This window comes from Lagenorhynchus albirostris, chromosome 3 (genome assembly GCF_949774975.1).
Source record: "Lagenorhynchus albirostris chromosome 3, mLagAlb1.1, whole genome shotgun sequence".
Lineage (NCBI taxonomy): Eukaryota > Metazoa > Chordata > Mammalia > Artiodactyla > Delphinidae > Lagenorhynchus > Lagenorhynchus albirostris.
Genome location: NC_083097.1, coordinates 145,942,573 through 145,968,030, shown reverse-complemented (window position 1 = coordinate 145,968,030; position 25,458 = coordinate 145,942,573). Strand labels below are relative to the sequence as shown.

At 50.1% G+C, this 25,458-nt stretch overlaps 1 protein-coding gene across 4 annotated transcripts in view; it reads right to left on the bottom strand.

The window, feature by feature from the left end:
* Positions 1–25,458, bottom strand: part of KCNIP1 (potassium voltage-gated channel interacting protein 1) — a 355,999-nt gene that overhangs the window by 203,338 nt on the left and 127,203 nt on the right. For 2 of the 4 annotated variants that reach the window (XM_060146553.1, XM_060146554.1), the window contains exon 1: positions 19,012–19,072. The exons of the other annotated variants lie outside the window; for them this stretch is intronic. In XM_060146553.1, the coding sequence (XP_060002536.1) occupies positions 19,012–19,072 (61 nt within the window). Of the gene's footprint in view, positions 1–19,011; positions 19,073–25,458 lie in introns of those variants that run through there. 4 annotated transcript variants of the gene reach the window in all.

Here is a 25,458-nt window from a genome sequence, read left to right as displayed (position 1 = left end):
ATTCAATCTGGAACAAAACCAAGTTGCATGTTTTTCCTCCCCGGCCCCAACCCACTTCTCAGAGGCAGGGGTTTTGTAGGGGTGACAGCCCTCTCATGCCTGGTGAGCCCTTGGAGAACTCAGAGCACGTGACCATCTAGAGGGAAGCCGTCCGACTCCACACTTGGTGGGCTGGGCCTCGGAAGAGAGAGCTCCAGGCTGGGGTTCAGGAGTCAGGCTTCTGGGGTGGAGAGGGGTAGGGCCCTTCTCCTCTCAGGACCTCAGTTTCTCCCTCTAAATTGAAAAGGTGGACTGGTTCAAATCTGTTTTTTCTTTTTGGATTTGCCGTTTTGTGAGTATCCACCTCGGCACCTGCAGCAAACATTCGATAAAAGAGCTACTGTGTACTAATTCGGTTGAGTGCTTTACATGAATTCTTTCATTGAATCCTCCCAACAATCCCACGGGGTAGGTTCTTTTGTTACTATTATTTGTACGTTGTAGATGGGAAGAAAGAAGAACAGTGGGGTCAAGTGACTTGCCCAAGGTCACCCAGCTAGCAGGTGATGGAGTCAAGATTCAAACCAGAGTCCAGCTTCAGAGCCTGGAACATTCACCCTTCCATCCTTCCATTCCACACTTACATTTTCAGGCAGCGCAAGGTCACGTTTGAGGAGCTAGGGGAAGGGCACAGTGGCATCCTATAGGGGTGGTTGTCATGAGGGTGGCAGGTGGGGGTCTGGTCTGGGAGGATGGGGTGTTGTCGTCCGAGAAGAGAATGCGGCTGAGCAGCAGATTGGGGTAAGAGGAGTGGAGCTCAGTGTGGGGCGTGATGAGTGGCAGGAGACATCCGAAGGATGATTCCCGGCATGCCAAGTCCTAGCCCTGCCAGCTGGGATTCTCAGGAGGCCAAAAAGAGGACCCTCTTCTTTAAAACTCGGCCCTGAGAAGCAGCGATCGGTCACAGTCCCAAAACCCTGCCTCTCCGCTCTGGCACCAGCCCAGGATTCTCCAGCAGGCTCTGAATCGTGTAATTACCCATGCAATAATTATGCCTGGCAGAAGGCGTCAGCTTTCCTGGGGGAGGGCTTCCCAGAGCATTGCCTAGCAATCCAATCACCATCAGCCTGCTCCGAGGAGGCTCGCCACAGCCCGACTCCCTTCCTCCGAGCGCAGTTCCTGGCCCGGGGGGAGACCTCCTGTGCAGGAGCAGGTGGGCGCCTGTCAGTCTGACGGGGGCACCTGTCAGTGTCACTTGGTTTGGCTTCCTGGATGTACGCAGCCCCATCTCTTGACTACTGCCACCCAGCAAGCTTCCACCATCTCCCACGGCCCTATTTATGATCCAGAGGGGGAGAAAAAATCTATCAACTAGGAGCAAGCAACTAATCAGTTTATTCGGTTGCCTCAGGTCTTCTGATGTAATTATAATTCCTTCTGAGGCACCGGTGTCAGGCTCGTTTCAACAACCACTGCAGACACGATAAGCAAAGCACCGGGATTCCTTTGTTCCAAATCCTGTACAGATGGGGCTCACAAGGTATGCTTTGGAGGGAAAACGAAGCATGTTTTTTTAATTTTTTTTTTTTCTCTCATCTCCTCTCCTTCCTGTCTCCTTCCATACAGAGATCAGGGAGAAGCTGCCAGAATGTCCCACGTGCAGCTGGAAACAGACCCAGGCCGACGGGGCTGTGAATGTGGCTCTCATGTGCTCACGGGCCAGCGGAAGATGCCTCGTGATGAGGCAGGAGTGGTGCCCAGGAGAGGCTGCTGGCTGCTTCCCAGAGACCTCACAAGGTGGCATTTACTTTGGTGAACTCCCCAGCCCCTGGCCCCCAGCCTTGGAGGTTCGGAAACCTGCTTTCGCTGGCACGCCCAGAAGGGACCCATCTGTCAGGAGAACACTCCCATTAACCCAGATCACGAGACCAAAATATAAACCACACTGAGAAAAGGAACTGCCGTGCAAAGCAGGACTGCTGAAGCTGTCGTGACCTGTGCTGTCTCTCCCTAGAGGCAGAGCTGCCTGGGAAGGCGTGTTATAATAATAATAAAGTTTCCTGATGAACCTAGAATCATCTGGGGTGCTAGCTGAACCACTAGAAGGTTTAATAGCATCAGACTCTGACTGTTTGCTGCATCCTTTCCCCAGGAGGGAGACAGTTGACCCTAGGATCACACAGGTGATCTGACCTTTTTTATGCTAAAGAGGACCCAACAGCATCTGGACTCAGACTCCTTCCCCGGGTAGGACCCTTACCCAGCTGATTGGGTGCCCATCCCTGAACTGCTGTCTGTGGCAGGCCTGGCTGTGGTCTTCACACTTCCTCCATCTCAGCTTCCCCAAGAGTATAAACGTGCTGTGGAGCCAACCAGCGACCGCATTTTCTGCCTCCTTCCCCTACCCCACCTCCCCACCACATCTGGCTGGGGTTAGGCGCAAACTCCCCCGGTGAAATCTGTGTATAAGTGATGTCTGTCATGGCTGGGTCACAGTGGGTAAGAAGCAGTGTGTTATCTCTACCCCCTTCACCTAGATGTAAAGGAGGCCCTAGGGTTGGTGGAGTGACAAGACAGAAGGAAGCTGGATCCCTGAGTGACCACGTGGAAGAAAGCTACTAGCTCACCAGGAACACCCACATTGAACAGCTATATGAATGATAAATAAAATTCTGTGTTAAGCCATTGAAATATCGGGGTCTATTTGTTATAGCAGCTAGCATTACCCTAAAGAATACATTTTTCTATTCTAGGCCTGCATCCCTGAGAATATAGTCATCAGCCAATGGAGTGTTAAATCTTCTGAAACTTCAAATTCGTACCCAACCACCATCTCTTGTGTCATTCGGCTGATGGTGCGTGCTGTGCATGGATTTGCTTTCCCAAGTTCTAACTTGATTCCCACCTGCCATCCTTCCCAGATACGAGCTGATGTTACTTGCAGATCCCAAGCCACAGGCATGACATGGCAAATGGGATTCTGAAAGTATAGAGATTTGTACATATACAGCAACACACAAATGACTGGAATGGTCTTTCAGCCTGGAAGAAGAGTTTAAATGCGCGTGCACGCGCGCGCGCACACACACACACACACACACACACATGCACAGAAATGCACTCACAGGAGCAGAATGGAGACAGAGCAGAGAGATAGCCTGGGCTGTACAGAGGGAGCAGAAAATGTGAACTTGATCAGAACTGCGATGCAAATAAATTTCAACTATCTCCACGTCAACTGTCATCAATTGGTAGTGACTGCTTGGAATGCTGTGTTAAGAAGGATTCTGAGTCACATTCTGGCTCAGAAGGAAAAAGTACTATGATGGATGATCAATTTCTGCCATGGGTAATAGATAAGGGAATGATAGCACATACCAGGAACCATCATACTTGTGCTAGGGACTAAGATTGTGGCTGCAGAGAAGCCTATATTTATGAAGTCTATAGCCCAGAACTCACTGGGTCAAACCATAACAACCAAAACCACTGTTAACCCTCAAATGAGTGCCTATTACGAGGCAGGTGTTTTATGTACACCTTTTCAGTTAATCCTTACAACAACCTTGGAGGGAGCTATTAGCCCTATTTTACAGAAGACAGATCTGAGGTTCAGAGAGAGTAGATGACTTACCCAAGATCACACAGCTCAAGAGAGACAGAGCCAGGTTCTAGACAGGAAGTGCCTGGCTGTTAAGTGTGTGCATTTCACCATTACATGGAACGCTCTGTGCATTCAGTGGGGTCTGGATTAAGAGGAACAATATATGTCAGTCTTTTCGTCTGACTGCTGCCCACTGACATGAGAGCAACGGTGGCAGGAGAAGGGCTTGTCTCCCAGGCAGCTCAGATGGAAGTTGTGTGAAGACCAAATTGGTTTCGGGTTTGAGCTTCCGACAGCCTTTCTGTCTCTTGAGCTAGTTTACTGCTGTTCCAAAGTTTTGGAAGAAGGCCAAGAAAGGCAGGAAGAGAAGGAGAGAAGGGATGGGAGACTTTTATGTTGTCAGTTCCAATGATGTGCGAGCTACCAGGGAGAGATCACAGAGCTCGCAGCCAGGAGAACTGGGATTAGTCTTGCGTTGATTTGAGCTCCCACAGAAGCAGCTTTCCTGAGCCTCAACTTCCTCAAGTGTCAAATGGAGCTAATGCCAGGTAGCAGGTGTAAAGTCTCTGAGCGATGGCACTACAGAGACCTAAGGGACAGATGGGCCTGGGTTCAACGCCGTCCCTGCACTTTGGCCTTCGGCCTTGGGCAAGTCAGTTCTCGCTGAGCTTCAGTTTTCACACTTCTAAAATAGAAATAGTAACAGTATCTACCTCAAAGGATTGTGTGACAATTAAATGAGATAATTTAGGGGACGTCCCCAGCCCGGTGTCCGATGTCCCATTCAAGGTAGCACCCTTTACCTCTCCCTACACAAATGCACGTGCACCAAACACCCTTTAAAGAGTCACTGGGTGATATGAGACGTCTGGGGAAGGGCGGGAGCCTGCCTCAGTTTCCATCCTTTCCAGATGGCACTCGGTGCTTTGTAACCTTGAATAGATTCAGCCTAGCTTCTGTCCATCCCTCTATCCCCTCACTCGGTGTCTTTGCTTGAGTTCTCCTTTCTACCTGGATTCTCATACACACCTTTGAACAACAATAACAGTCGCAACAGTAAAAATGCCAACAATGAATGAATTCTCTCTGCATCGAGTGCTTGCTACGGGTAGGCAGCCTACAACTGATACCTGCACTCTACATGTTTACATTTTCTTCCATACTCTTATGACCCCACTCCCTCCCTTCATCCCCTTCTTGATTCTGTTCCAGGGTTTTAGGGGACAATAAATCAACTCCATAACAGATAAGGCTGCAGGCAGCTCTAATCCCAAAACCACTTTGGTCTTTCCATTACCTCCTGTCCTGAGCTGCCTGGGAGACAAATCCTCATCCTTAGCTCCATTTACACTTGATTTTTCATACTCTTCTAAGGAGCTGATGTGGTCGGTATTATAAACCTCACTGGACACACAAAGAAACTAAGGTTCACCTAGTAACTTACCTCGAGTCACACAGCCAATAAGAGGTAAGCCTGGGATTTAAATCTAAGACTATTTGGTCTTCAAATTGAATTCCTTATTTGACAGAATAGTACCCGGTCCCCAGGGCTGACAGGTTATCCTCATTTTTCTAAACAACCCCACCAACAATATGTGATCCATTCAGGGGACCCCCTCAGGCTCAGAGTTCCAGGACCAGAGGATTCAAGGTGAATGCAAGCCATAAAGGTTCCACCAAAGAGGGACACACAAAATCTCTGGTCTATCGTTATTCATCACCTATTATATTAATCACTCCATTAGTGACAGGAATAATCAATGCTACCAATATTAAGAACCATTACCATGCATTGAGCCCTTACTATGTGCCACATACCTAAAAGCCACAAGAACCCTACAGTGTCGGCATGTGATTATTCCTTTTCCAAGATGAACAGAGGCCCTACAGGTGACTCTAACTTGCCCAGGGTAAAAGGTGGGCTATGGAGATACTGGACTTGAAGCCACTTCCATAATGCCTCCCTCCGGGGGTGGGGGGAGGGATTGCTGCCAAGAAGAACTTTTCTAGAAGCAGAATGTGCCTCTCCTTCTTACTACACAAAAAACGGGCGCTGAGGAGGAAGCACGGACCCTTCAGAAGCAGCTGGTGGGAGATGCCATTTTCTCCACTGTTGCTTGTATTCAGAAGTCAGTGCAGAATCAGGGCAGAACGTGGTTGGGCCAGGCTGACCTCCAGGGCCCCCCCGCCCCCGGGCAGTCTTCCCAGCTTGCCAGGTAAGAAGGGCTGCTGCAGTAACCACCCTGGTCCTGGCGTGAGTGCAGGTACATTCTGGTGTTCTGGGGAGCTGCCTGATCACCCCACATACCTTTGGAGATGGGACATTTAACTGATGAGTTCATCTAAGAGCACAGCCTCATCCTGCAATTTTATTCTTGCCTTCCACAAATATTTATCGAAGACTGACTATGTACCAGGCATGGCAATGTGCTCCATGCTGGGAAGGCAAGTGTCGAGAAGGCAGCTTATATGAAAAGCATTCTGAAAGTACCAACCACGAATAAGAGTAGAAGTGTAGAGGCATGGGCTGAACTGTCTTATTCATTCATCTGGGGGAATTCAAATTCTGGGGGTTGGAAACCTTTCTGTGCAGTCTAGTCAAGGAAGATAGTTTGGACAAAGGGAATGACAGCCTCAAATCCACCTGTGCTACTACCTCCATCAGCACCGTTAAATTACTACCACCAGTACCACCATCATCCTGCCACCAACACTACTATTCACACCACTATATCACCACCACCACCATCGCCAACATCCCCCCTGCCATTATCACCACCACCACTAATACCATCCCTCAACACACTACCACCACCAGCGCCAACATCCCCCCTGCCATTATCACCACCACCACTAATACCACCCCTCACCACACTACCACGATAGCACTCCTATCACTAACATCACTAACACCACTAATACCACTACTCATACCCTATCCTCATTATCCCTACTCTAATCATCATTATCACCATTAAGATCATCATGCTCCAGCATCACCATAAATACCACCTATCATCAGTACCACTACTTCCATTAATACCACCAGTCACCAATATCATCGGTCACCAACACCTCTGCCATCATCAACATTATCACTACCACTTATAACATCGTCCCTTATGACTATCATCATTGCTACCACCAACACCGACACCACCACCATCATCACCACCACCGTCATCAAGATCATTACTACCACGGTGACCATTATCACCATCTACATATTGATACCCACATTTATACATTGCCTTACAGTTTGCCACATACATGTACATTGTCTCACTTAATCCCCATGACAATCCAATGAGTTGATATCATGATAGTTATTATTTAACAGATGAAGAAACTGATGTGCAGAGATGGGTTAAGCAATTTTCTTAAACCACACAGCTCATAAGGGGAGTTAGACTGGCCTCTGGTTCTGTTTTACTCAACACCCCACACCTGTTCTTTCCTCCATTAACTCTAAGTAAGCAGTTATGGAATGGCCCCCAATGCTCTATGTTTTTGCACTAAACCACAGTCTTTGACATTCAGATACTGTGGATAGGCACAGGGGGTGGTGTCAGAGTTATGTCCAAGCTTCTTCGCCACACTGATCCCAATTAGGGAATCCCACGTCCTCCTGCATCTCTGTGAAATGTCAGTTCAAGTCACCAAGTACCACTCGTGGGCTCAGAACTGTGTCGAGCTTCTCGGAGGAGCTCAGAAGGGCAGAAAGAAAAGTTCCGGTCGGTTGTTGAGGAAAATGTACTCTTACTGGAGAGTGATGCATGTTTACAGGGAGTGATTATAGAGCAATTCAAGGCGATCAACTGCTAAATCATGCAGGACAAACAGTGAGTGCATTGGGAGGGTGGGGGGAGCGGAGGCGGGCGGAAGTGATCCCTGGGAGGCTTTTGGGGAACAGGGGGGGGTGAGAAGGGACAGTTCTGATCCCCACTTCCTTTGTCCTGTGCTCGTCCTTGCTCTCTATCACCTGCCAGGACCCTTTCCTCCACCTCAATAAAGGTGGACAGCCTGACTCCGGTCTCTGCCTCCATTCTCTTCCCTCCCATTTCTCATAACAGCCTTTCCAGTGACATCCTCCAAGTCACAAACGTGCCAAGCATCACTGTCATTGTTTATTCCTTCTCCTTTCTTGCTGTCTGCTTCACTGACGTTCTCACGCTATTCCTTCCGCCTAGAACTTCACCACCTACATTCCTGCCTGGGCCAAGCCCTAGCTCTGTTATCAACCTCAAACGCCACCTCTTTCGGCCTTCCTCTCCGACTCTCCAGCCCTGCCCCTCAGGAGGAGATGCTCTTTCCCGCCCCGGAAGCCCCACAGCATAACACAAGCATGCGGGTGCTGGAATCAAACCCTCTGGGTTCACATCCTGGCTTGGCCACTTATGAGAGATGAGACATTGGACATTGCCTTCCTCATGCCTCAGTTCTTCAGTTTCCTTATCTGTAAAGGGTCAAGTAACAGTGCTGACTTCCTCATGATGCTATAAGATTTACACAAAAACCAAGCTGCTGAAGTGTCTGGCACGTAGTCGGAGCTCTATAGATTTGGGTTAATATTATTATTATTGTCCCGGTGTGAAGCTCCTTGAGGGCAAAGGCAGTGTCCTACATCACTCTTATCTCCTTCTGGCAGCTTCTCCTTCAGGGGAAGGAGGTGGGAGCCTGACGTGGCTCCCGGACAGGCTGCACGATGTGGACCAATGTGCAGAGGGGTGGCTCAGGCAGGTCAGGAAGACCCAGGATAGTAGCACAAGGCAGGGACACATGCAATAGGCAGCAGGGAGTGAAGGGTGCCCCTGAAAAAGTTAGGACAGGATTCAATACTCAGTCTCTAGTCCCAGGCCTTCCCACCCATCCTTATAGTGCACCCTGGGGACATATCAAATAAGCAGGGTGCTTCTAGGAAATGAGTGGGGCTGTATTTGGAGTCAGTCAGAGCTGGTGTGAACCCTGGTTCTTCTACCAGCCACCTGGAGGGACTTAGGCAAGGCACTTCCTGCCAAGTCTCAGTTTTCTCATCTATAAAATGGCGGGATGAATGCCTACCTCTCATAGTAGGAGAGTTCATTTGCTAGATGGGGATAATTATAGTATATACCCCATAGGGTTGCTGTGAGAGTTAAATTAGTTTAATGTATCAAAAGTACTTGGAATAGTACTTGGTACAAAGTGTTACACACGTCATTTCTTTTTACTATTGTTCTTCTTATTATAAAAGCTTTAAGAATATTGTTATATTTGTCAACACCTTGCAGAGTGCCTGGCACACAGTAGGTGCTCAATACAGATGAGTTTTTTCTTTTTCCTGTCTGGTTCCAACTCCGAGGCTGAAGTGCCCAACAGGCACATTCAAGAGGTGCTTAAAGCACCAGCAAAGTAGAGGCATCAAAACTTGTGAAAAAACCTGTTTTGAAAGTATATTTCAAAAAATGATCCAAAAAGTTATCATGGGAAAAATCTGAATTTTATTTCATTTCTTTAGACTTATCTTACTGTTTCTGTTTCGAATTATCTAAGTAGCAAATGGTGAGGCAGTTGGTGGTGGGGACACAGTCTTTTAGCCTTTGGGCCTTTAGGGCTTAAGAGTCTAATCGAGCCCAGTGTCAGCACTAAGAAAGGGAAGGAAGAGAGCGGGGAAGACTCTCTAAGAGACCCTGCTGATTGTGCAATTTGACCATTTGACCGTCTGGGAGAGTCTTACAAGGAGTCCCAGGGATGGAGAGAAAGTGCAGCCTCCATCACAGGAATGCTAATGCACTGGCTTCCCAAAGGCAGCTGGGCGCCCTGTGGCCTCCAGAGCCCACTCCTGGCCGCCAGCCGAGCCCTCCTCTTCTTCTGGTTCCAAGGTCGGATGGGTGAGGAGGCCAGTGGCTGTCATTTCCTGTCTCTAAAAGCTCGGGAGCAGCCACAGTTGTTCAACCTCTTCTTGGGGGTCAGAGGCCTGCTTGCCCTGGATGTGCCCTCAGGCCGGAGGAGGTAACTTGGAATCAGACATGCTTCAAATCCTTGCTCTCTAATACTGGATGATCATAGAACCTCCCTGAGCCTCAGTTTCCCAATTTGCAAAATGAGGATAACAAAACATCCATCATGGGACTACTACAGAAATGAAAGAAGATTCGGCACGCAGAAGGCTCTGGGACATGGCAGGCCTTCAAAAGTTAGAATTCCTCCTCTTCAAGCAATGCTTCCCCATCTCTCCAATTTCTACCCTATACAAGCCTATTTACCCTGGAGGAGTCCTGATTAATTGCTTAGTGCAGAAAGCTTCCTACCATAACTAGGATGGTTCGTTTGTTTTCCAACAGAGACATCCTACTAGGCCCCCTGGAAAAGGCATTTGACTTTCACGCTTCAGGCCCTTCCTTTGTCCATTAGATTCCTATTAACTTCTGTCAAGTCTTCGGGCTTCAAATCCCACACAAAGGCTTTTGCTCAGAATCCGGGTGGCCAGCCTACTCTGCCACACTGAGCATTGTCAATGAAAACCCTTGTGGAGAGATGTCAGTAGTTCACACCAGTCTGTCCTGCACCCTGTCCTGGCCTACGGTCTTGGAAGCCAACTAGATGAAGACCTAGAATGTCCCCTTGTCACACCTTCAGGTAGCATAGATCTTGGAGGTAAAGCTAAGGTGATGGCTGGTAGAAGCAAGGTTCAGGATCTCACTTGGCTGGAATAACATTTTAAATTAGCAAATGAAAACTTAACGGGCATACGTGGTCCCACCCTTCTGTTTCATTTAAGGAAAAAAAAGAAAAAAGGATCAACTGCAGAAACGCCGATCTGGGGAAATCTGACTTCCTGGCAATTCATATAAAAACAAGCAGTGCTGGGGAAGCCTGGGGTTCAGATCGCAGGGCTGACGCTCAAGCTGTGTGACTGTGGGCAGACCGCTCACCTTCTCTGGACTTGTTTGGTTATCCTAAAATGATACTTAAACCAGAAGGCTTCAAAGGTCCCTGCCAGTTTGATATATAATCCTATAATTACATATATACATATATATCAATATATACACACACATGCGCACTATACTCTGTGCTCTAAGTCAATGTTTCTCCAACTGCAGTGGGCATCCAAGCCACCAGGAGATCTTGTTAAAAATGCAAGATTCAGTAGGGGCCTGAGACTGCATTCCTAATAAGCTCCCAGGTGATGCAGAGGTTGCTGGTGTGAGGACCACACTTTGAGTGGCATGGCTCCAAACAACAGTAACTTGCCTCTAATTCACCCTTGCTATGTTCTGACCACAGTATCTTACATGCATTATTGCATTTAATTCTCATAACGACCTTGGAGGTAATTACCATCAATATCTTAATTCTCTAGATGTGGAAACGAAAGTTCACAGAGGCAAGGGGACCTGCCTGAGGTCACATAGCTAATAAGTTGCACAGCTAGGTTTTGAATCCAGGTCTGTCTAATCAAGAGCATGTGTCTGGGGGCTTCCCTGGTGGCGCAGTGGTTGAGAGTCCGCCTGCCGATGCAGGGGACACGGGTTCGTGCCCCGGTCCGGGAAGATCCCACATGCCGCGGAGCGGCTGGGCCCGTGAGCCATGGCCGCTGAGCTTGCGCGTCCGGAGCCTGTGCTCCGCAACGGGAGAGGCCACAGCAGTGAGAGGCCCGCGTACCACAAAAAAAAAAAAAAAAAGAGCATGTGTCTGTACCTGCTATACCACATATATATATGTGTGTAATATAGATTTAGGCCAATGTGTGGCTAAGGACGGGAAGGGAACTAACGAGAAAGCAGAAAGCAAATGCACCAGCAAGTTCTTGCGTTCGTTTCCTTTGCAAGGATGACCACTCATCCACCCACTGACCCCTCCCTGCCTCTCTGGACCCTGTGAAAACACAGACTGATTCTGGGGTCCGATTCTGATGGTTTGAAATTCTAACAGCCTTGGAGGTACTTAAGCGCTCCATCCTTCTCTGACAGGCAACCATGGCTGTAACAAAGGGAGAAGACTTTACTTCACAGAAATGATTAGCACAGAGGAGAGATGTTTAATCCTATTAATGAATTTGCTAATTGACCTTCTGCCCCCAATCATTTCATATTCAGGCTTTTGGAGTGTCAGATTAAATGGAAACAGATCCAGGGGCTGTTGGAGATGGGGTGAAAAGCATTTTGCTCAAGGCCTGCAGATGGCTCAGTAGTTCCATATGCTAATGAGGTGCTTTGTCTATCCCTGGATGCCTTCTCCCCCGTCTCCACACACCCTGTTCTTCCTCGAGGGGAGGCCAGGAGGGGAGGAGGCTGGTGAGGTTAAAAGCTCAGGCTCTGGGATCAGCCGGAACCAGGTCCTGCTATCCGTACGCCGTGAGACTCTGGGCAAAGCACTGCCCTTCTTGGAACCTCAGTTTCTTCATCTGCAAAATGGAAACCGTAGTAGGGTCTGTTCTCCAGGGCTGGGAGGAGGTTAATCAAATAACACAGGAAAAGGGCAGAGCAAGGCGCCTGGCACAGAGCGAGGCCAGGTCAACGTTAGCTATTACTATTATTATTAACCCTGCTGATGACCCCTGTTCTCCTATCTCACCGTTGGGAATTTCGTCATCATCTGCAACTGACGGCTTCCCACAGAAGTCACCGGAGAAACTGCTTGGGATTCCAGTGGCCATAGTGATGATGGCTCTGGGGCCCACGGGGTGGACTCAGAGGCCACAGCTCGAAGGCACAGAGATCACCAAGGATCACCAACATCCATCCGCGTGCAGACTGATCGTCCAGTCACAGTGCAGACGGAGCGACAGAGGAGGAAGGGACCTGCCCTGAGATGGGACAAAAGGCAGCAGCAAAGCCGCTACTGCCCCGAGCTGCTAGAATCATCTCACCTTCTGTGAACCACTGTGCTCACCACCTCCTGGGCCCCTCCCACAGCCCTAAGGAGATAAGGGAGACACCATCATTGCCCTCATCTTAGAGAGGAGGAAACGGAGGCTCAGAGAGGTTCAGCTAAGAAGTCACAGAGTCGAAGTTTGAACCCAAGTCTCTTACTGTAACCCAGTGGTCCTAACCATTGCACACCCTATTCCTAACTCTGATTTGACTGTAGCTCCCACTGCCACCCCCCATCCCCCAACTGCCCCAGTGAAGCTTTCAGTTTGGCTTGGAAGAAGAAGAATTAATCCAATGCTCTGCTCCCACGGCTACTCTAGTGATAGCCCAACTGATCACAGCTACTCCCTAAAGGTGACCTATTTAAAACACTACCTGGAGGGAGGGGAAGCATTTAAAGATAAGTCAAATTGTCTGAAAGTCTCAGCACTCTCTCAGTCTCTCTCTCTCTCTCTCTCTCTCTCTCTCTCTCTCTCTCTCTCACACACACACACACACACACACACACACACACACACAGTATCTCTCTCTCTCTCTCTCTCTCTCTCTCTCTCTCTCTCTCTCTCTCTCTTTCTCTCCCCCCATCCCCCAATACTGCTCGGCTTCTGCCTGATGAATGGGAACATCAGCTCCAGGGCCATTATGCAGAACTTTGCAGCACTTCTCCCCATGAGCGGACCGGATTTCTCATCTGCGAGGCCGCATTCCTGCACTCCTTGGAGCCATCAGGGACTCACAACTTGGTCTATCCATCCTTATCTCCATGCAGACAACATCCATCAGCAACAGGCCTTGACAGAGGCCCTGAAATAAGACTCATTCCCTGAGAGCTAGTCAGAGAGACGAATGCGTAAATCCATAATCACATATTGTTCGGGACTGTAGCCAAGGGAAGGAGCAACAGCTGTAGGGGAGCAGGGGAGGGAGAAATGTGCTCTGCCCACAAGAGCTTGGGAGGAGGTGACATTGAATGAGGTCTTGAAGGGTGTGTAGGAGTTCACCTTGGGAGGTGGAAGTGGAGGGAGAGTGGGGAAGCCAAGGGGGATCTTGGGTAGAAACATCAGGGAAGCAAAGTTAAAGGACACTTACGGGATTACTTAGTGAACAAATAACTGAGTGGACAGATACATAGCTTCTTGATCTCACCTAGACAAGACAAAGGGGAACCTGAAATACAAGGGAGGGCATTGAGGGTCGGTCCTCACTTTCGTTTTTTGAATGAATCAACAAAAGAGTGAGAGCCTAAAGATACTTTTCCATCTTCCCACCTTCCCCAAGGTACAGATATCCAAAAAATTACCCGAACTCTTCTTGACTGAACTTATAATTTTCAGCTCTTCATGAAGCACTTGTTGTAAGTTTACTATTAATTATCTGTACCGGGGCCTCCTGTACCACTGACTCCTTCCACGTTCCACGGTGGGGGGCTTAGATCCAGGATTTGGGTAGCATGACTATCCATGCTCTTCATGCAAAGACAGCCTCCTATCATAGCCTTTCTGGGACTTCATTAACCATTCATTAATTTATGGATTCATTTACTCACTCATGCACTGACTTCTTCAACCATTCCTTCTGTCATTCATCTGCTTCCTCATTCATTCACTCATTTATTTATCCCCTCATTCATTCAATCATTCATTCTTTCGCTCACTTGCTAATGTATGTATTCACTTGCTCATTTGTACATTTACAAACGATTTATTGAGCAAAACCCTTCCAGGCATATAAGGAAGTCCAAGACACGATCCTTTTCCAGGGACCAGGCCAAAAAAAACCTCAAACAGTAGTCCTTTCACTTCCATCTTTCAGTCTTTACCATCTCCCTCTCCCCATTCGCTTTGAGCTTCCTTGACTTCCTTCTGGGATAAAGGGACCAGAACTGTGCCCGGCACTGGGTATGGTCTCCCTGTACTTTTGTGACTCTCAGGGGGGCTGGGGAGCAGGAACGCTGTTCTCAGCACTTCCCTGCTTAATGGTAAACAGACTCAGTACATTCTGTGGACAAAGCCAATTCAAAGCCAGCAGACCAAAGAAAAGAATTCATTCCAGGCAGAGGGCTGGTAACTGAAATTCCAGTGGGAAGCTAACTTTTGCTTCAGGGTGGGCAATTCCAGGAAATAACAGAAAGTGGCCAAGCAGTCCATTATTTATAAGTTCCTCCAGAAAAGATTTACGGAGTACCTACTATGTGCAAGGAACCAAGCCGGGGACTACGAAGGATGATTCAGAGTAGCTCCCCTGAGAAGCTGATGCTCTGGGGATGGGGTGAGGGGTTAACACCTCCATCAATTGCCTAATTCAAAGCATGACTTGAGAGTCATGAGAATGTACACCTTAAAAGATTAAGGAATTTAGATGGGAGAAGTTGCTTCCTTCCAGGGCTTGGGGGAGCCTTCCTGAATGTGGAAATAGCTGAGTGAGGTCTTGGAATGTGGGTAGAATTTTAACTATTAGACAAGGAAGTGGGGGGAAGGGTAACACAGAGTTAAAAGGATGGATAAAGATGCAGAAATGGGTAATGCTCAGGGCATGGACACCTCTGTAAATCAGTATTCCTCTTTCAGACATAAGAACACTGACATTTCCAAGGTGAAATGACTTGCCAAAGGTCCCTTGAGCCCAGGACAGTGTGACGGCGGGGCTACTGCTTCTCTACGCCTGGCTGCCTCCCACTGGTCTCCCAGATTTTTCCTGGGAGAATATGCTGGGAGAACATGCTGCCCGGAGCAATAACCCCCAAACCTGGCCTCATCAGGAATATTGTGCTTCCATCAGGTCTCTAAGGTTCATTGCTCACTGGTCTAGGAGTGAGGGGACCAGTCCCATCTTTGTCTCTAACTTGCCATGTAGCCTTGGAAAAAGCATCTAAAAGCTGTGCGATTTTGTTGGCTCATCTATTCAATGAACACTCTGGAGATCCCAAGCTCAGTCCTTCCTGAAGGTTCTGAATGCTTTCCCTCGGTCACGGCGGATGGATAACCCAGCCACCCCTGCAAAGTAGGCTTATTTGCTTATAGGCAAATTTCCATTCAGATGCCCTTGGGCTAGTGACGTTCTCCCTAAATTCTCTCGCCCCCTGCCCCTCACAGAGGCCCAGCCACTGCACCTGTGTGATCCTCATCTGATCACCCCTGATATCCCAACCCTTTAAGCCCAGAGCCGTGTCCTTCGTATGATAAACACATACAAAACTGTTGGAGCCAGAAACCCTACCCGGGACTGGGATGCAGAGGCTGAGTCTCTGAGGCAGGACTTTTCTCATTCTTACTTAACGACAAACAAAGGTCCCAAACGGAGAGAAGGATAGGAAATGAATTTGAAACTTTCTTATTCAGTGACATAGCTCTTAAATTACTTTAGATTTCTGTGGCCTTCTGGAAGCTCTCCCTGAACACCCAGGTTGGGCTAGGCATGTCCCTCGCCACTAAATCATGTGCAGCTTTATATGTATGTGATTCCAAATTATATTTTCAAAACACGCAGGGTATTTGTTAAACAAGATTCAATGTTTTCAGAACCAGCCACAAAGCAGAGGTCAGCAGGGGCTGCAGCAACAGGACCAGCATCTGAGCACGTGAGGTTTGGGTCCTAGTTTCCTGGACACGGCAGAAGGAACGCTCCAGAACTAAGCTGTGAGGATTCCAACAGGCGTGGACTACTTCCAGGATGGCTTACTCTAGGCATTTGGAAGCCCTAAACACTAGAGCCATAAATTGAATAGTAGTTAAAATTTGCTGACTACTTATGTAGCAGAGCTCGTGCTAAGCATTTGATTTGCATTATTCCTGAAATCCACACAGCACAACAGCTATTTTAAGATGGTAACTACTACTGCCCCTGTTTTCCAGTTGAGGAAAATAAGGCTTAGTCACGCAGCTAGTAAGTGGTAGAGCCTGGATTTGAACCCAGCAGGGAGACCGATTCCCGAGTTGAAAATCTCCACCACTCTCTTCTGACTGTTTGCAATTAGCTCTGAGGCTGGTGTCTCAGACATCATAGTGGCAGCTCTGGTAAGAGCATCAGCAACAGAAATCTTCAAATTTGAGAACTGGATGGAACCTGAGAAAATGTCTAATGTAACTTCCGCCTTTTACAAAGGTGAAACCTGGGTCTCCATGGGGCAAGGAACCTGACCAAGAAGTGATCCCTGATCACTAGCCTTTCCAGCCAGTTTCCAAGCCCTGACGAAAGGGTCTTCTGCTGACCAGCATTCCACTGAGCTAGACAGGAAGATAAGACTCTGCTCCAGGATAAAGGCCTGGGGGGGATGTACGTAGCTGGAGCCCTGGACAATTCCAGCCAGTGTGGTGTGGCTTTGTGCAAATGGGGCTGACCAGACACCCCAGGCTCAGGGCAGCTTGTCATGGCAGCCCATCCACTAGCCCTGGACCCGCAATGAGCTTCAAACAAGCGTTGCTGGGACAGTTAAGTGAGAATGCGCAGATAAAGCACCTGGCACTGTGTCAGGCACACAGCAGGGGCTCGCTGAAGGCTGTGCCCCCTCCTCTCTTTTCTTAGACTCCTAGGAGAGAGAAGCAAAGAGCTCTGGCCTCTTGGAATCCTTTGGGAATCCATCTGGGGTGACCTGCAGTTTTGTGTAGGAAAAGGGAATGGCAGACAGTAACGTCTGAGCAATGTCTCAGCTCATAATCTTTACCCAGCCCTAGGGGAGGAACTCCACATCCATCGTTCAGTTGATCTTGGCATCTTTCAGCAATCTCCTCTGGGTCCCTGGTAGCTGCAGCCGACACAGTAGATGAGGCGGGGTCCTCCCTCTCTCCACTCCCTCCACACCCTGTTTCCTGCCAGGAGATAGTATCCTGTCCATTTTATGGATAAGAAACTGAGGCTTAGGCAGGTGAAAGGATCTGCCTGAGGTCACGTAAGGAAGGAGCGATGGAGCTGAGATTTGCACCCAGAATCTGTTGGACTCTAGGGTCCAAGATCTTTCTGTGACACCTAGCTGCCTCCCAGGAGTGCCACAGGCATTGAAAATATATTAAAACAAATCCCTGAGTTTCTTATCCCCACAGTCCCCTGGCCTCTGGGACCTCATGGTGGTCAGATGGTGGGGAAGGAGACCAGGATTTGCTGCTGAACGTTGTCCCCAGTCAAGCAGTATCTGAGGATCCGTGAGAAGTGGGGCTGTTAACGTCAAGGTCCTGGGCCGAGGCTTGCAGACCTGTCCTGCCTAGGACTGGTAAAACGGCACCCAGTCTCTTCCCTGCCAGGAGGATGTACAATGCAGCTGGACAAATGGGTCGAAGCCTCTTCCCATGTTCTAGGCTCTGAATGCCAACCCAGCTTCATCACATGAGATCTTCACCCAGAGATCCTATTCCTCAGTATTCAGCCAGCCTGATGCCTCTGGGGACTGGGCCAGATGTCGAGATCCCTCAAAGACAAGTTATTCATGGGGAGCTATCTCTGCGATGCAGACTTTCCTACTGAATCAGGAAAGACCAACCAAGTCTTGAGAGTGGACTCATTGTGCACCCTGGGGTCCACCATTATCCTACGGCTGATCTAATCACTAGCCAGCATAAGGGGTAGGAACTGTAACCTCATCTGTCACCAGAACCTGGGTTCCAACGGCAGAACTTAAAGGTTTAACTGTCAGGTTACTGAAAATCCTTCTACCACTCACAGTAGTATTTGAGCATGAAAACCAAACAAACCAAACCCATCATATTCTTTTCCTAACTGCATCCAGTGTCTTTATTCCAACAACCAACTTTCAAACAGCTGGATAGGAGGCCTGCACAGTCCGCCGCGGTGCAACACGTTTCCCCCAACTTCACATGGACCCGTTTCATGACTGTCCCGCTGGTGAGACTGGACTTATCTCAGCCGAAGTGCAGGCAGGAGGGACCCAGGGATATTATGCTTTCTAATCCCTGATGTCAGCTCACCTCTTCACCAGACCTTGACAGTGCTCTCAGCTCTCAGGCGGCTCCCAGAGCACGGCAGCACCCTCGTGTGATGCCCTGGCTCCCAACTCCCTAAAGCCACCAGGACACGAGCCCTGAGAGTTTTATCACCTGCCAGAAGCTGATTCCTTTTGGCTTGCAGAAAGCACTCTCCCTGATGATGGACCCCCAGGTCTGCACAGCATCGCTGCTGGGGGTGGGGGTGGGGGGCAGTGAGTGAATACGTGAGCACCCTCGCTGGATGCCCACAGTCGCGCAAACACCAACGGTCATGGGAACGGGAAGAGCTTCCCAACATGTACACTCAGACAATATCGTCCCCACCTCCCACCTGTGAATTTGTCTCTGCCTTCTGTGCCTAGAGATCCCTCCAGGAGTAGGGTCCTGGCACCTGGTGCCCCGGACAGGTTCCGTGGCCCCTGAGGCCGCAGCCCACTCTGGGTCCCTCCTCTGCCAGCTCACGGGTATTCACACCAATCCTCCCGCCGGTTTCTTACTCCTTTGGTTACAGGAACCTGAACCCACTCCTCATGGGGAGGGGGGTCCGGGCCAAGGGGGGCAGGAGGCACACCCCAACCCAGCACCGAGCACCCCCAAACCCAGCCAGGAGAACAAAAGGAAGAAGGAGGTGGCTTACCTTTCGAGGGTCGTCTTTGTTTGGTTTGCAGAGACGAGAAGGTGCCCATGACGGCCCCCATGGCAGCGAAGACTTGTGTGCGACTTGGGACCTCGGGCCCTGCCCCTCCCCTCCACTGGAAGGAAATCAGTGTGGCTCTTCTACTCCGAATTGGAGGAGGTAAAAAAAAAAGCCCCCCGCAGCTCGCCGCAGCTTGGTATTCAGCGAGCGTGGGGCTGGGGCGCTGGGAGCCTTTTCTATCCTTCTTCAGCCCCGCACATGCACTGACTCACAGGGCTAGCCGTTCCTGGCGAGCCTTCGGACCCGGGCCCTGCCGCTTCCCTCGCCGAGGACCGAGAACGATGCCCCGAAGCCTGCCTGGCGCTGGACACCGGGCCGGTGCGCCCGCCCGGCCGAGGCTCCTGAGCCAGCGCCGCGTGCGCTGCGGGAGCCGCGCTCGCCCGCCCCTCCTGCCGCACGCTCGGCTCCCCTCCCGGCGCTCGGGCTGGGTCTCGGGGGGCCGAGTACCAATCATGAATGAACAGAGCGGGGACGACGTGGAGCGGAGCCGCGCGCGCCTGCCTGCCTGCCGCGCTCGAGGCGAGTCTGAGGCGCGCGGAGAGCGGCCGGCGGGTAACCCCGGGGGGGCGGGGCGGGGCCGGGGCGCACGAGGGGCGCGGGGTGCGGACGCCTGGCCGATGGGTGGGGCTCAGGGGGCAGCAGACTGCTTCTCGGGAGAATGTGTGTGTGTGTGTGTGTGTGTGTGTGTGTGTGTGTGTGTGTGTGTGTGTCCCTGCGTGGGGTGCATTGTTTCATTTGACTTCAAGGGAAATCTTTATGGGGTGGGGCAAAGTCTGCTCCACCCACGGGATGGGATGTCTTAGGAGGAAGGCGCCCTCCTGCTCCTCCGGCGCCAGAGCCACCTTTGAATGACAGGGAATTGGGAAGGGGAAAGGAGCCCTCAGCCCCTATGGACACTTCCTTACTCTCTTGTTTCTTCCCTCTCTCCCTCCTTCATCCTTCTCCCTCTTTGACCCCCAAGAACTTACAAGCTATCGTTAGGGGGCAGGACCCCAAACCCTATCTTGACTTCTCACGCAAAAAAACAAAGTTTGGGTCTACCCGTTTGGATTCTCCTCAGCCCCCCCGGTGGTGCTGAAATGCAAGGTTTGCTCCCCCGAAGCCTGAGGAGGAGCTGCCCTTCCTGAGCTGCCTGGGTCCCCACTATAAGCAGTGTTTGCAGGTCATAGGGTTTCCCGACATATGGCCTCATGCACACAGTCACACAAACATATGTGCACAGGTTCCACAAGTCCACACAGATGTTGCTGTTGTACACACAGACTCATAGTCCATAACAGCCACAGGTGCATCCCTAGGACTCCACACAAGACGCAGACACACAAACACGCAGGTATGCAGACGCACACACGTTCAGTGCAGAAGAGCATCACAGTCACCCATGTTTACACTGACTCGAAGCCATACGGGCATACAGTCCTACCCCAAGGATACAGAGCTCCCCTTCGTTCCAGCCCATTAGCTGCCATTCTGCGGGACACAGCTGGTCTGCAACTTGGCCAGGGACCCTGACTGGTTTTATTCACCTATTCAGCACTTCATGCTTTCTCAAATCCCAGCACTTGTCCTATCTGGTGCAACAGGGAAGGTGCGCTTAATAACACCCATCCCTTTCATTCGCGTGGCCTGTTGCTATATAGCTCACGTCACCCCACACCCTGTGACTATTAGTCTGGTCGTGTCTAATCATCACCACAGACAGAAACTGAGGCTTACCGAGGGCAGGAAATTTGCCTGAAGTTACCTAGCCAGGATAGGGGATTAGAACTTGGACCCCAGGTCTCTGTCATCACTGTGTGATGGGGACACTCCTGTTGGCACATGAGGATACTGTGGGCCACTGAGCTGGGGAGCTCTCCTCTGGGTCCCACCAGATTTAAAGCCTCAGCTCTCCTAACTGCCAGGTCAGGGCTTATCTGTGTCCATGAGGCCTGGAATCCCGGATGATGGAGCAGGACAGGTAGGGGCCGGCCCTGCCTCCCTCCTGCCCTCCCTGCTAGGGAAGAAAAGTGGGGGTGGAGCTGAAGCCTGGGGTCACAACAGGACCCACTAGGATGGCCAGGACTTAAGGAACAGAGGGATCCTTGCTGGGGAGACAGTGATGGTACAGCCCCCAGTTTTCTCAAAAATCTCTGGACGGAGCACCAAGCCATTTCACCTTCGGGCCTCTGCTCAGCTCCACACTACCTGAGTGACCAGGACCGGCACTTGAGCGTTTACAAAAGGCTAGGATGCCATTCTCTCATGTCCTTCGCCCCCCAAGGCCCTCTGAAGAAGCAGATGAATTGCTCCATTGTACAGATAGAAATAGTAAGGTCATCTAGAGGAGTTCACAACTGGCTGTATCTGAGCAGTGGGAATAAAATGAAGCCACCGAGACAAAGTTCAAACTGCTGAGCAGGAATTATGAGGCCCTTTAGTGGTCTGGCTTCATTTCCCAAGGCCCCTGCTCTCTTTGGGGCTCTAGCCACACAGACCCTCACTAGTCCCCAGTGTGCCCTCAGTGGTTGTGCTTCAGGGCTGTCCCTCTGCCTAGAATGTCCCTCAACCCTTTCTCCATCTGACAAACTGAGCTCACCCTTGAAGATCTACTTCAGGTGTCAGTTTCTCCAGGAATCCCTCTCTGGGCCCCAGTGGTATCCCCCTTGGGGTTCCTACGGCACTTGGGGACTTTCCCATCAGAGCACTCACTACCTTGGTTCTCATTGTCCCCTTCCCTGTCTGTCTCTCCCTCTGGACTGCAAGGTCTTTAAGAGCAGGGACTGCTCCTGATTTAGCTCTACACGGTCTGCCTAACCCTTGGTTTCTGACAGGGGTGCAGTCAGTCTATGTTCAATAAATGAATGAAGGAAAGAATGAACTAATAATTTTCTTTGCTCAGTGACCCAATTAGTAAGTAACAACTGATGATTACCAGATCATCCTTGCCTTTCAAAGGAAGAAGCACACTCTCCCAAGTGAAGATTCATTCATTCAACAAATATTTGTTCATTCGTACACCTACCATGTACCAGATATTTATTATACAGGCATAAAAGTTCATTTATTCCTGATGATGCCCTGTGTGGTAGGTATTATCTACAGATAAATACACACACACACACACACACACAGTACAATGCAGCAGACATCACCCATGAGATGCTCACAAAGAATGTGTCTAAGTAGGAATACACAACAAGTATGAGGGACAAGAGAAGAAGAAAACAACAGCCTGGATCCCTGCCTCTTGGAGACTTGCAAGAGAGAACTACATGGAGAGAGAGGGAGCCTCCCATCACTCACCTGGCTGTAGGGACCATTTTTCCTGCTGTCCTGATATAGTGTACTCGCTTAGGTGATCTTGCCAGTCCCAACCAACATGGATTTCAATGGCTGTGACTCCCTCTACCCTGGAAGGTGAGTCAGCTCAGGCACCGTCTCTGGCTCTGACTGCTCACTCATTCACCCTGTTGTGGGTGAAATGTTTGTGTACTTCCCACATTCATATGTTGGAGGCTTAACCTCCAGAGTGGCTATATTTGGAGATGGAGCCCTTAAGAAAGTAATTAAGGTTTAAACGAGGTCATAAGTGTGGGGCCCTGACCCCATGAGATTAGTGTCCTTAATGATCTTATAAGAACAGATATCAGAGGGCCCCCACTCCCACCACCACTGTGTGATCAGCAAAAGACCATGTGCACACACAGCATGGAGAAGGCAACCACCTACAACCCCAGGGGAGAGCTTTCCCCGGACGCCAACCCTGCTGGCACCTCACCTTGATCTTGGACTTCTAGTCTCCAAAAGTGTGAGAAAATAAATTTCTGTTGTTTAAGCCACCCAGTCTGTGGCATCTTGTTATAGCAACCTGAGCAGATACATACACACTCACAGGGCCTGTGCATGCCCTCAGAAGTCTCTGGAGGCAAGGCCTTGCCTTTTCTCTGACATGAGCACCCATATAGGACTCCTTAGGGTACCCCTGGGAGGGTGCTTACGGGGGGAAAGGGTGAGATCCTGTTGAAGCAGACACGTGCTTGTCTGTTTACGAAACACACAAGCTGTGTTCCTTGCTTCCCTCTCTCCTCACTGCTCCCTCAGCCATGTCTCTTCCCATCCTTGCGGACAAGGGCAGTTCGCTGAGTTCCCACCACACGGTCAGCAGTGTCAGATTAAGAGCATGAATCTGGGGGGCTGCTAGATCTGGGTTCAAATCCCGATTTTGTCCCTTATTAGCTGTGTGACTTTGGGCCTGATGAGTCCTTCCTCTGAACTCTACGTTCCCCTTCTGTGGACTGCATTAGTACCTGCCTTGCAGTACTGCCATGAAGAGTAGTGAGGTCATGCGTGCGAGGTCCTGAGTAGGCGTCCGGCACTTAGTGTGGCCAGTTAGGGAGAGTGGACTGCTGAGGGCCAGACATCGTGCCGGGCTAGAGCCGTGTGAAAATGAGTAACTCACAGCCTTCCCCTTGGCTTCCATCTTGCTCTTCATCTATTTCAGAGGAAATCTATTCTCAGGGTCCCCATCTGGTATTAAAAGACTCAGATTAGTCAAGGAAGGGAAAGTGGTTGGCACCTGATCATGTGCAATTCAGCACTCTGCTAGCTGCTGTCTTGTACCATTTCCCAAATTTTCCACATGCATGTCTGGCCTCCTCGAATAGACTGTGAGCTGTTAGAAAGCAAAGCATACACTCTCTTCCCCTGTCCCCCTCCAGCACAGCTCAGCCTGGCCCAGGACGTCCTAAGTGTTCCACAGATACTCACACTGAGGTCATTCAGGGCAGGGAAAGGGCCCCATCCTTTACACCTGGGATCAAATCCCACTTGCTTCCTACATGTGAATTTGGCCTGGGCCGCTTCATCTGTAAAACGTGAACAGGTCCCCTTCAAGGGTGTTGGTGTGAGGATTGAGTTGGATAAAGTAAAGGGAAAGTGTTTTAACTCTCTGTAAAGCACTCTGCAAATGTCATTTATTATTATTTGCTCTGGGGCTCATTTAGTTATTCATTCATTCATTCAACATATATTTATTAAGCACCGTCTACCTGCCAGGCGCTAGTTTAAATACATGGATCAGTAACGAACAAGAAGAGGCAAGAGTCCCTGCCCCTCAGGAAGCTGGTGATCTAGGGCTGAAGACAACCAGATGCTCTCATCATTACAAACTGCAATCGGGAGGGGGCAGGTTAGTATGGGATAAGTTGGTGGGGGATGCTCAGAGAAGCCAGGTAGGATAATTGTTTGCAAACTACTGGTGATGTCTTGAGGAGGAGGAGGAGGAGGAGGAGGAGGAGAGGGTGGGGGAGGGGGAAGGGGAGGGAGGAGGAGGGGGAGAGGAGGGGAGGGGAAAGGAGGGAAAGGGGGGGGAGGGATGAGGGGGGAGGGGGAGCTCTCCAGAGGGCAGGGAAGTAGATAGAGCTTCAGGCTTCACATGTGGTGCTTGTTTTGTGACCTTGAGCATGTTCTTTGACCTTTGAAAGTCTCACTCTCTGCACATCTGCAAGAGGAACCATCCCACCAATGTCAGTGGCAAGGTGAGGCTGAAAGAGGTCATGATTGCAGAAGCACCCGGCACAGGGTTTCCCCAGCTGGAACACAGTCCTGGCTCAGAAAATGCTAACTCCATTCCTCAGTTTCCCCTTTGGGTCTCCTTTGCAAGCACCTTCTTCCCCATCTTCCCAGGAGCAAGAAAAGACCTTGGAATAGGACTTGGGCCTAGGAAGGGCCTCTCCTGGGCCATGTCCTCACGCATCAAGCGTGGCCTCATCCGTCGAGGCTGATCACGCCCCTTGAGGGAGTGGGGCTGATGGGGGCTGCAGGGAATGCAGGGGAAGCCAGGACACAGGCTCTGCCCTTTATGTCCTGACCGCTGCGCTGCCTCAAGTGTTTCCCTTTCATGCTCCAGTGTTGGAACAGTCTCCACCAGGCGCTGAGATGAGTTCAGACAGAGTGCAGCCACCCACGCAGCCCAGACATTGGCAGCAAAGCCCTTCTGAATTACCCAGATCCAGGGAGGTGGGAATGACATTTCAGAGCACCTCAGCTTGCATTATCTGAAACATTACGTGTTGTGGAGGCCAGAGAAGCCATGGGTGCCGCCTAGACCCGGCACAAGGCAGGTGCTTCATGAAATTGATCAAATGGCTCTCGGAGGTGGATGGAAGGATGGCTGGAAGGAGGAAGGGTCAGAGACATGGAATCAAATACGTTCAGACATTTAAGTATCTGATGAAACCTGTGAAACTGCTTCCCCAAAATAACTGTGCCTGCCTGCACTCACACTTTGCATAAAGTTTTATGGCATTCACGACTCTCCCCACTGAAGCACATCTCTGGACACCTAGTTAAGAAACTCTTTCCTAAGGTGGAAAATTATATGAAGAGATTTGATCCAGTCATTTC